This window comes from Zychaea mexicana (assembly GCF_025766255.1).
Source record: "Zychaea mexicana strain RSA 1403 chromosome Unknown BDB00scaffold_97, whole genome shotgun sequence".
Lineage (NCBI taxonomy): Eukaryota > Fungi > Mucoromycota > Mucoromycetes > Mucorales > Lichtheimiaceae > Zychaea > Zychaea mexicana.
The window spans coordinates 114408-126419 of NW_026516760.1; the positions used below are offsets into that span (position 1 = coordinate 114408).

The 12012-nt window shown below is 39.3% G+C and overlaps 2 protein-coding genes across 2 annotated transcripts; one reads left to right on the forward strand and one right to left on the reverse strand.

Moving 5' to 3' along the window:
* Positions 1-283: 283 nt before the first annotated feature.
* Positions 284-1157, reverse strand: BDB00DRAFT_845660 (uncharacterized protein). Its single transcript, XM_053125101.1, has 2 exons — positions 998-1157; positions 284-864 (listed from the first exon to the last, which is right to left on the reverse strand). Exon 2 carries the CDS (start codon positions 719-721, stop codon positions 419-421), a length of 303 nt encoding a protein of 100 aa, XP_052975261.1. The 5' UTR covers positions 722-864; positions 998-1157; the 3' UTR covers positions 284-418.
* A 4396-nt stretch (positions 1158-5553) lies between these two features.
* Positions 5554-6148, forward strand: BDB00DRAFT_845673 (uncharacterized protein). The gene has a single exon (XM_053125102.1). The coding sequence runs from the start codon at positions 5606-5608 to the stop codon at positions 6131-6133; it is 528 nt and encodes a 175-aa protein (XP_052975262.1). The 5' UTR covers positions 5554-5605; the 3' UTR covers positions 6134-6148.
* Positions 6149-12012: the final 5864 nt, after the last annotated feature.

Here is a 12012-nt window from a genome sequence, read left to right on the forward strand (position 1 = left end):
ATCAAATGACTTTCTTTGCCACTCTTCTTCAAACTGGATCTTCAACGAAACTATGTGGTATGTCTTGCACATCCTACAAGTTTGGAAAAGAAGGCTACTACAATTGTATTATAGATTATTTCAAGGAAGAGAGATTACAACGAAGGAATTTGCTTTTGCTCGATTATAAATTATAAAAGTCCAGCTCGGAAAAAAGAGGGTCGAAGTAATTGTAAACGAGCTATACATAGAGCATAAAGATGTGTATTTAAAGCTCCATATTCGCGCACTTCAAACATCCTGTTACAAATCCAGCGCCTTCTGAGGATCATAATTGTAAGTTCTACAATAATAAGAGAGGTCAGTGAAACCATGACTCATACATGCTGCATTATAAAAGGGGAGATAGCGTACAGGGTACCTGCTAATCAATTGTCTTTTAAAACCTCTCAAAACCATCGTAGCAGCAATGCTCGAATGATGATATTCTATCACCATCGTCTCTGATACTGCATCGTGCACTGTCGAAAAAGTATGTTCCTCCCAAGTCGTTGCAGCAGAACTTTGTGTCTTTCTCGTCACCGCATTTGCAAGTCGTTTGTTGTCCGGCGGAAGCAATTGATGATACCACAGCAACAACGAGCAAGGCAATTAGTGAGAACCGACTGGTCACCATTGTGATTGTACTGTAAAGTTGATAGAGTGGAAGAAGAAAAGAGATTATCGAGAGAAATTCTCGCATCTCTCATTGGTATTTATTACATGTGCCTTTGGAGAAACAAATGCAACCCAGGCTTGTATAAAGGAGTATCCACATAAGCAACGTACGCTGCAGGGCGATGATTCTTATGCCTGAACATGGTTGCATCCTAACCCAAACACGGGGTAAATCTTTTTTCGAGTGCGGGATATATCTTAATCTCCTTCCCTTCCTCTTCTTTAGCTTGTCTGTCTGTATCAACATCTTACTTTTTCTTACTGATATTTCCTCCTTTTTCACTTTGATGATGTATGTTAGTTTAGTGGCAACAAGAGCAGGAAAGCTTATAGGGAGAAGCCGTCTTCCCCGATTGTAAAGCGAGAGTTATCTCTGTGTTAATACTCAGTATCTTTTGGGAATAATCCAGTACGGTAGTGTAAGATGTTTTAACATTGTGATGCAGTAAACTCGGCGATAGTGGGTTCATCGTTAAATGATTGATTGCTACTACAAGAACCACCACGTGCTTTTATATCCTACTTTCCATTTGTTATGAAGAAGAAACTCCCTCCCTTTCACTATTAGAATTGACATATAAATAACGAGGGGATCCAGTAGCTGCATCGCCATTTAAAACAAGTTGATGGAGGATGTTCCGAGTCAGGCTTTGTTACCTATCCCCAAAAGTCTTGCGCGACTACTATTCGTCGTGATTTTACTAATGCAGCAGTATAGTATGGAATTCTCTGCACATCAACATCACTATTAGGGAAAATGCGGGCTGCGTAACGATAATGCTCGAGGAGTAACTTTGTGGCAGAAGAGGAAGGAAAGCTTTTTTTTACTATGCTCTCCATAACTTTATCTTTTAAGAGTTAAGAGCACCTGCAGCAGTCGCTGTTAAGAACCTGTTATGTTAAATTTAACAGTTTATTTAACAGCCAGACCTTGCAGCGGTTGCTGTTAACGTCCTGTTAATATTTAACAGCCTGTTAAATTTAACAGTTTCTTGAATTGAAAAAAAGGACTTGAAAAATAAAGTTATATCTCACTTCATTCTCTGTTTCTATTCTTCAAAATGGACAACACTAGTTCTAACGCCACTCCCCCTTCTGACGTTTCTGCCGCTGCCGCCCTGCGCAAGAGAAAGGGCAAAGATTTTATTTGAACCAACGACGTGTGAAATTACAGCTTCGTAACAGTAACCGCTGCACGAATGCCCTGTTAAGTTGTTACGCACTGAGCGGGCTGTTAGTTCTAAAATTTAACAGTTTCGTAACAGCGACCGCTGCGGGTGCTCGAGTAAGTGTCTGTCGTATTAAAATGACAAGAATTCTTTAGGTTTTTTCATAACACCTACTATTGACTTTACACAGAAAAACTAAGATAGGAATGTAGAAGGGGGTTTTTTTTTCGAAGGGTGGTGCTGCTTCTTACACTTGAAAATATTTCTGTACAATGCTTTAGAGCTCAACAGGCCGATCAAGATCACAGTTGCGCAAAGGATGACGATAAGCTTACATATTGATGTGCTTCTTATCCTCTTCTTCATCGAAAAGAATAATCAATGTTTTCTAATACTGATATGTACATATCGCTTATGATTCCGACTTTGAAACATTGTTATGATGAGTGGTTAAGGAGTGGTGTGATATTACTATTATAACGATAATTGATACAGTGTGGTACCGCAGAGTGACGGCTAGACTTTGGATGCGACGGAAATGAAGTGAGAATTGAAGGAAAAAGGCAATTTATGAGCCTCAATCAAGGCTATTTCTGATGGGAGTTCAAGAATCGGGAATGTTTACGTCCGAAAAATCACTAAAAAATATTCTTGACTGTGAAGAAATGTTGAAAAAGAAAAGGATGAGATATGAACTGAAGAGATATTGATAGAATAGATGAAGGCTTGTCTCTAGCTATGGGATTATTGGGTTGCTAATGATAAAGGGATGAAAGCTCTTGCTAATGCGGCAAAAGCATTTACTAATACGGTGGAAGCATTTGCTAATACGGTGGAAGCATTTGCTAATACGGTGGAAGCATTTACTAAGGCGGCGGAAGCATTTGCTAATACGGTGGAAGCGTTTACTAAGGCGGCGAAAGCACTTGCCGTGTGGCATTGGTGACTGACCCAATGAGGGTGTGAGAGAGATTGTATTTGGTATGATGATGTGAAGTAAAGGTTTTTAAAATGAGGCACAAATTTGCACTAAGACAGAATAGAGGACGTGTCATCTACCAATCTCACTTGTTCAACAATCTATCTCTTATCATTTTTACACGTCACTGTCATGAAGTACGTTGTATATGAAGATCTACAATTAGGCATACAACATCCGGCAACTGTAGGTTATTTTGACCGTCTTTCTTAAATTATCGGAAAGTATTTTTTCCAAACACACTGCTATTAAAGCAATCAGCGAAAAAATTAGCTCTTGTTACATATCATTTTATCCTCGCTGCAGTAGTGGCATTTGGTATATAGCAGCAAGCTTACATCAGTTAGAGAAAATGTTGTAAACTATATTTTATCATATTAGATAACGCTCACACTAATACATACATCCCCCTTTTTCCAATCCTTTGCTGTCTTTAGAAGGGAACTGATAGATTGCTCTGAAATAGTCATATTCGGTTGTATGCGATATGCTTCAACAAAATTTCTTCCACATAATGACTCGCTCTTAGCAGGTGGATAATCTAGTAACAAGCTTTTGAGAATAGATCAACTGCCATATGAAAATGTGAATTAACACTAATAAATCATATTTTACGAGTGCTATATACTATGTCAGCACTGTCTGCAGGATCTTATAGAACGACCTCTCATGCATTATGGGAACATTCCCTCATCCATCCTAATAGAATTGTTGTATTGCGTCCTCAAAGTTTTGTCACTTTGAAATTTATGAAGCTATAAGCCTGATGCTATCAGACTTAAAAAATGCTTTGACGTAACAACACAACATTTATGCATGTAGTTGTCCCTCCATTACTGTCAGCTATGTGTAGGAAAGAAGCAGGGTAGGATTACAACTATGAGAATTCCAAGGACTACTTGTAATGCCAAAGTACTGACTACTTCTCCGGATGCAATTTTACTGCCATCTTATCAACTCACTGTCTTGCAGAATACATGTATTGTTGTAGTAGCACAAGTAGTAATAGCTCTAGTTGGAAGGATGTTTGTATTGTTAGTTCAAACTTTCGATTGCTGCATAGCAACAATGTTTTTTATTCTTGCCCGGTCAAGGCATTGGAGTGATTTGTTTGAAAATAAAATTGTGAGGGTATTTTCCTATACTAGAGCATAGCGCACTGAACTTTACAGAGTCGCGCTCTTGCTTAACTACGAGAAAAGCGATTGCTACAATCCTGGGTTGTGAGTATCATTGATCAGATCAATGCAGCAATCCATCACGTTGCTGTAATAACTTACAGCAACTTGCTGCCCATGACGACGTACTCAATATAAAGGTGTTGATAAGATGAAAAAGAGATAAACTGGAAATGTGAGGAGCGTCATCACTTGTATGATTTAGCATCTTTATGACTACGTAGTTGCGGCAAGTTAATCCATAATATGCTCTCGCGCTCTGTGTGGAAAATTTATGAGGCAATTTTAAAAGATATCTTGATAGCAAAGGAAGAGGTAAACTTACTTTGAAGTCAACTGATGATATATACATCTGATATTGGAGCTTATTAGCCACTGCTAAAGCTGCGGTATACAAAGAATGAACTTGATGTAAAGCAAAAACCATTTAAACACGGCTATTTACACCGAGCTATCACTATTCGAGCTAGAATCATAAGCGGCCCTTCCTTCTAAAGTTCATCTATCACCACTAACACTCTGTAGTAAAATTATGGATGATCGATACCAGCTCTTAAAAATCACAAAGAGCATATTGGTGCTCATCATCGTTGATAAATCGAGTGATAACTGGAATAAAAACGAGCCTCTCAAGACCGTTAAATGGTGACGATTCGTTTTTCAAAGCAATTTGTCAGTAATGTATTCACCACACTCCTTTTTCCTTCGATTCGGTTACAATGAGATATTTGACTTCTGCCGACTATTGTAAATCAAAGATTAGAGCGACGGTTATTATGCTTCGTTAGCAAGCGAATTTAATGCTCATATTATTTGAAATAAGTTAGTACTATAGCGTGACGATCGAACGGCAATCGGTTGCAGCGGGCCTGGATGGCTTTTCGTTTTGCTTGGGATAATACTGGATTAAGCGTCGTCTTTTCATGTTTTTCTGCTTTTTAGTGCTCGACTCTGCTTGTGGACTATTAACAGAAGTCATACTATTGTTTGTATTCGTTGTTAGCATGCAAGTCGAATACCGGGAAACATATGAAAGAAAGAAAAAAGTCGAATTCAAGTGGTTATATCAGTAACACTGTCTCGGTTGTCCGCTTACTTCAAGTATCTTAGCAAAGTAACCGTGGCAAAGAGTCCAACAGGTTTTTCTCGCTATGGTACTGTTGACTGCTGCTGCTGCTTTTTGGCTTTCGTGGTCTGTAAGTTACAACAGTGGGTTGCTGATTGTAATAACGAGTAGTAGTGGTGCCAAAGAAATACTAGTAGCGTTATTGTATCCTTATGGAAAGGTATAATGGTGATATTTGGACTTTTTTGTCTTGTCTTCAACGAAGAAAAAGAGAAGAAAAAGAGGAAACAGAAGCAGCAGAAAGGTGAACAAGGTTACCCTCGTCCTTCCTCTCTTTCTCTCTACGATCACACCTTATCAGATTACATGCCTCGGATACGTGCGGAACGATCGAGCAACTCCGGAAAAACGATTGCTGCTTTTCTTTTACTAGCGACTTTTTGCCCGATCGAAGTTTCTCTCTCTCTCTATTTCTCGTTTCTCGCGTTTACCAAAACTTAAGAATTCATCCGATGCAATGTACAGTGGAGCTTTTTTGGTAATCATTTCTAGTACGAATATATATAGAAAGAGGTGTAGATTATACCATAAATACAAAAGAGTCTGCTGCTGCAGAAGAGAAACAAACGCATCAAATAGCGATTGCCTTTGCTGTTGGGCAAGACCGAGAAGGGGACAAGGTCATTCCAATTTTCAGTACAGCGTACTAATCAACTACTGGCAGCCATTAGCGAGTCGAATAAGTGATATGAGCGTTGAAGAAGATGGTTTTCACTCGAAACTAGTGCTAGGGTGCGCTGCCCATGAGGACCTTCCTGTTGGAGCCCACCCGCCATCCCCCCGCCCCTCTCGGGGGTCGTCTTGCTCTTTCTCACTTAGTATTTTCTATATTACACAAAGTGCATCGGATAAGAGACGGAGAGAAACAGACACGCCCTCGTTGAATGCAATACTTAAAATAAACAGCCGTCTTGAAATGGTTTTTTGGGGGGTTAGAAGCCCAAACAGATTGAGTTTACTGCAAAGAAAGTGTCGCATGCAGTGAGGACATGACACAACGAATACCGGTCTGAGCCTTTTATAATATATATTCTCTTTTCAACACCTTATGTGGATGCTGAGAAGTTTTCTTTTCGGTTTTATTTGCACAGTTTTCCGCGGTTGCCTAAAACGAGAAGCCAATGTACCAAACTGGAAAAAGGAAACCCTCAAATAAAAAAAAAGAAAACAAACACCCAAGAAACTAACAATTAGTAAGGTCTGGACCACTATTCTTAACAAGCTGCTTGTGATGCTATTAAAGCTACAGATGATGGTAGTGGTAGTATTGACGCATAGAATACATTGTATACTATAACATCCAACAAGAATGTATCACTTCCATGTCCTCCAAACGAAAAAAGCGAAGCATGACCCATTGCATATATTGAGCCCACCTGCAGCTTATAGTGTACTTTAAGACCATCATGAGAGATTGTTGATATATGACGAAACGCCATGATGCTGGCCATATGTCCGATGGAGGGCGCAAAAAAAAGAATATTGACTCTTTTATTTGAGCTGAGAGGTATAGCTCATCGTTTGTTCATACCTTCTTAGCTAACATAAAACATCCCATTAAAAGTGATGCTAGTTCTTATCATTGCACAACCCTTACATTGCTGCTGGAATTGTATGAAGAAGTTTTAAGAGCAACTAGTAAGAAGCACATAGCCATTACGAGCGACGTACCGTCAAAAATCATGAATTAAACCACCTTCCCTGTTGTTAGAATCGTTCAAATAGGAGTGCCTACATGTGCCGACTTCACAACACCTGCAACTACGTTAGCGTGCATTTTAGCAAAATCTAAAATACTATACCATAGCACATGAAGCAACATTAGAAATTACAACCGTGATAGCAAGGTACTCTTTATTAGCGAAACGATAGTAGACTGTACGCTTTTTGAGCTTTTTGATTGTGCTCTAAACATAAATGTGTATTCAGATGCTTTTTGTTATGCCCCTCGCTAACACAGAGCAGGCTAAAACAAGCACTTATTTTTTTTCTTGTAACAAGACAACCAATAAGTAGTACAGTACCTGAAGAAAATGGAAGTTTACCATTAGCTACCCTTGCAAGGCCCATACCATCAATAGCATACAGATGTATAACTATCATTACTCTGTCACTAGTATCAAAACTGTACAACAAACAAGCTCTTCTATTTTATACGCCTGTAGAGGCTGCTGGATGGAAAAAGTTATCGTTCGTAGTGGACCAAACATAATCTTGAATAACACAATATTACGAAGACTTAGCAGCACCCACGAAAGCATTGGAGTGGCAATAAAGATCGCGAGTTAGTGTACTGTATATCAAGCACTACATCCTGGTGATGAGATATTATGGATTCTGCAAAGCCTAACGTTGGATCACTTGACTGGCCAATATAATATCTAAAATAGAATAAGATTAAGAATGCCTAAGCATAGGTTTTTGTTGTTGTAAGTGAGGTGAACATGGCGAACTCGAGGACAAAAGACGCCCTTGTTACATGTACTGCAAAGACAACGGTACCTGAAGATGCTATGTCACCAACTAAATCACGTAACCAAGTTATCAGTAATCTGCACAATCACATCCACGAGCTATTTGTCCAAAATACAAAAGCTTGCCTGGTAACGAGCGAAAGGATTTGCTGTTGAAAGAAACACTTATTTGGTCACTTTGGCCCAGATGCTATTGTGCGAGCTGTTAATTCTGACGGTCTCCACTAAAAGAACTAGAACCAAGGTGCTATTGAAACAGTCGAGCAATGTAAGCAATGCCTGCGGCACAATATAGTCCAAATAAATTATCATCCACTACAATCCATTGAGAGCAGTCTACCTAGTGATCATTGGGCAATTGACTTTTCGGTACCCTTTTACCTTTCACATGACGGAAATCTATACTTCATGGCGATGATCAACATTTTCAGCAAGTTTGTTTATTACGCGCTGTACCAGACAAAACTTCCCTGACTATTGCTACACAACTTATCAAAATAATGATAGAAGACTTCGGACCAATGCAAATATCACAAAGTAACAATGGCCGCGATTTCTTTAACGAATTGATGAATTTGGTATGCAAACAAGCTGGTATTAATAGATGTTTTATACCACCATATCATGCACGTGCCAACGGTGCGGCAGAGCGGATGGTACAAACAGCTAAACGAGCCATACATAAGATGATTGACGTCCAAGTCAAAGGCTGGGATCGACATGTACCTTTTGTTCAGTTGGCCTACAATGCACGGATTGCGCCCATACACAATCCAACTCCATTATCACTTTTGTGTGAAAGAAGGATGAACGCGTTCAAGGAGAATACGGATATAAGGTTCGACGAAAGGGCTATGATTCATCTGAGAATACTTGGGTACCACCAGAGAGCTTCGACCCCTGATCCCACCAGAGATTCCACTGCTGAACGAGTTGCAGGACTTAAACGAAGACGCCCGTTCTCGACCTACTTTCAGATTACCACTTCATCTTTCCGGTTGCAACAACCTGGAGGGGGGTTTATGTCGCGGCTGACTTGGCGGTTTCAATTAAATAACCAGTGTCAAAATTTATTGGTTAGAATGCTGAGCGTATCTATCATTTGTCTGGTTTTTCTTTTTTTCATCGTCACAGACTCTGGACGTGTCTAAATAGCTGTAAAATAAGGGGAAGGATAGATCATCGATTCATTCTTTGAGTTTAACAGCAATTTCGAAGACTGCTAGTCCCTTTCTGTTGTTGAATACCACAGTAAAAAGTTGAAAAACGATTCATAAAGCGCAATATGCTTATGACGATTATATATATTTTGTTTGTGGATTGTGGCAAGCACAGGTGATGCTTGCCTAATGTTTATGATATTATAGCATATGCCAAACGCTCGGTGCTATCAATTGAAAATAACGGAGCTCATTAACTATCAAACTTTCTGCCCTTATAGCCTTTCATAGTTCGGTGAAAACCTGCATTTTTGGCTAATTCAACGTCATGCATTTGCAAAAGTGCAAATACAATAATGACCAGGACAACATCATGTCGTTATAATAATTAAAGGATATATATTTTTTAAATTCTGCTCAATACATTCTTCATAAAGTAGCAGATTCTTTTTACTGTTGTATGGCGATCCCAAGCGATCTAGAATCAAGTTGACTCTTTTCATATCACTGCTCTGTTTTGGATCGATCTTGCTCTGTGTTTGCGGCTAACAATATAGCTACAATTCGATTTGAGAAAATGAAAAACAAGTGGTGCTTTGAATAGCTTACTATCGTCTCAGACAAGCATAATGTTTGTTTTTGATTACCAGTGTAATAATCGATATTGGGCATCTCAAACAGTTAACGAGAAATCGCTGTTTTACTCTCAAAACTATCTGGTCTGAAATGAGTACGTGTAATGTTGTGTCATACAACAAACGAACAAAGTCTCATATTTACTTGAGCGTTTAAAAAACATTTTGAGCATCTCGCTGTAGTCTGTAGAGGGCTAAGAATACGTAGCTGCATAATAAACTTCATTGATAACGAAACGAACAAATTATTCTGCTTCGTCACAACAAGCTAAACGAGTAGGGCAACTCGTACTTGTTTATAGTTAGAGCTCTTCCCAATAATAAATTTGAATACTACTACTGCTAGAGCAGTGTTTATGTTTGGATAAACAATAGAACGTGATTTATCGGATCTTATTAAAACATGCCATAGCAGAAATTTAGAAAAACCCGTTTGTGTTTTGAAGCTAGCACCCTTTTGTATTGTGCTATAAGAATAGGAAACTTTTACTGACCAGCTTGATCTGATAAGAGCGCAGCTAAAGTGATGGAAGAAGGTAACAAAACAAACAAACAAAAAAGAAATATATACTACATAACAGCAGTTGCTCATATGTTTATAACCTATACAAGCACACACACAAGTATACCGCCATATTAATACATCACAGACAGAAGCATAATAACAAACTGTTTGACGTATGTATCTAGCATCATAATGATACCACATCCACAAAAATACATACGTTTGGACAATTCATGATGCAGGCGTTAATGTTCAAAAGCTTTTTATTGATGCTGCATTTTAATATGCACTGAGTGATATACTTGCTGCATAATGTACAACAGCCCACCAGCAGCAATCCTCTCCCCCTTCTTAGCTACTCCTTGAGAGCAATGTAATATCAAGGATTCAGTAGCCTGTCCGGCTCTCTCGGTCGTGCCTTCCGCTCTGTAGGGCTTGCATTGCGGGTGCCATTTTTAAAAAACCACCACGCATTGTCAAGAATTGACAATAAGAGGAAAACGTGACCCACAGAGAAAGAGAAGCAGAGGAGGTGGCGTAGGCAAAGGAAGAGAAGAGATCATTCCAAATGTATCATGTAGTAAATTCTTGCAAACACAGACTCTACCAAACACAGTACAGCAGACCGTTCTGGAATGTGTTTCATAAGGAAGTTACTCTTCACTTTTAAATAAGTTACATACAAGGAGCTTTAATAATAGATTTGTGAGAACTAGCAACTACATGTTACGGTGTCTGTCATCTTCGACAGCATAATACATCGATCATGTGATCATTCGGTGATGGGGAAGCATATGAGTAACAAGATGTTGTATTGGATTTTCTTTCCATCTTCACCAATCCTTACTCACTAGTAGGTCGATCACAACGATATCATCTCGGCTAAAAAGATTCCGATTAAACCAAAATATTTTGGCCAGTATCAACGCGTGCATTAGTGTTTTTTCTGCTATATACCTTCTATTGATTGAAAACCAATAGAAATTTAACAAGAGCCCCGGGGGGATTTTTTTTTAACAGCGGTGAATATAGAGAAGAAGAACTACTAGCAAAGTACGATATATGTTCTCGTGACCATTCCTGCATTGAAAGTAGTACACTGTTTCCATAAGAGTGTATAACCGAGCGTATGGATTGATCTGTCGGGAAAGCGGTCTGCAAACCAAGAAGAGCCGCATGTTTGTATCCCTTCAAGACCGCGGGTCAGCGTACATAGAGCAATAAATGCTGTGTTTTCTTTTTGGCGGGTAGTTGAACTGTGCGCACGTAGTACACAAAATTAATTAATAGACGATGATGATCTCACTTGCACACTATATGAGAACGCCATGATTTCATTTTGAGTTGTTGTCAAAGGGATATTATAGATTAAGGCGAAAAAGTAAAACGCACGCAGCCAATATGCGGGCCGGGATGGAAGGATCCCGAAACTGGTAATTTCTCATTCGTCAAGGCACCATGCATGTGCAGATCCGATGCAACTCGCATCGGAAACAAATATGCATATGGCTTCGGTGTCTTTCTTTTCACTGCAGATCTTGGATTTATCTGATGGTTTTTCCTTGAATAAAGTGTGCTCTGTTTGTTTTTTCCTTCACCCCCATCCCCCACGAACAACAAACGATCGAGCAGCTAATAATCAAGTGGTGAATATCGGCATTTTACTCCGTTTAATTAATACCATTCACTACGTTGGAAAGACTTCATCGCGTCGTTGGCGTTGTTGACGGTGCGGTTGTTAGACTCTAGGGATATCGACACGTCACTCGTTATTTTATAATAGAGTGCTATATAATGACAGATGCATAAAAGTGTAGAGTACATGCGGATCATGTTTACATTTCTCTTTTGGGGGGACGGTTGTTAGGCTGCTATTAGGGGTGGAGTCAACATGAAGGCAGGTTCACAAAAAATCAGATAAAGTATAATGTCAAGATCTTGGCAGGTCCGTCGGTTACCATGCGCTACAGTACATGTAAGCGTATGTGTGTGTCCTCTGGTTTTATGATTATGCAATGCACATATACCACACTACACACACACACGCACACACACACATCACTCCTGGCTGCTCGTTCGTCATGGAAGAA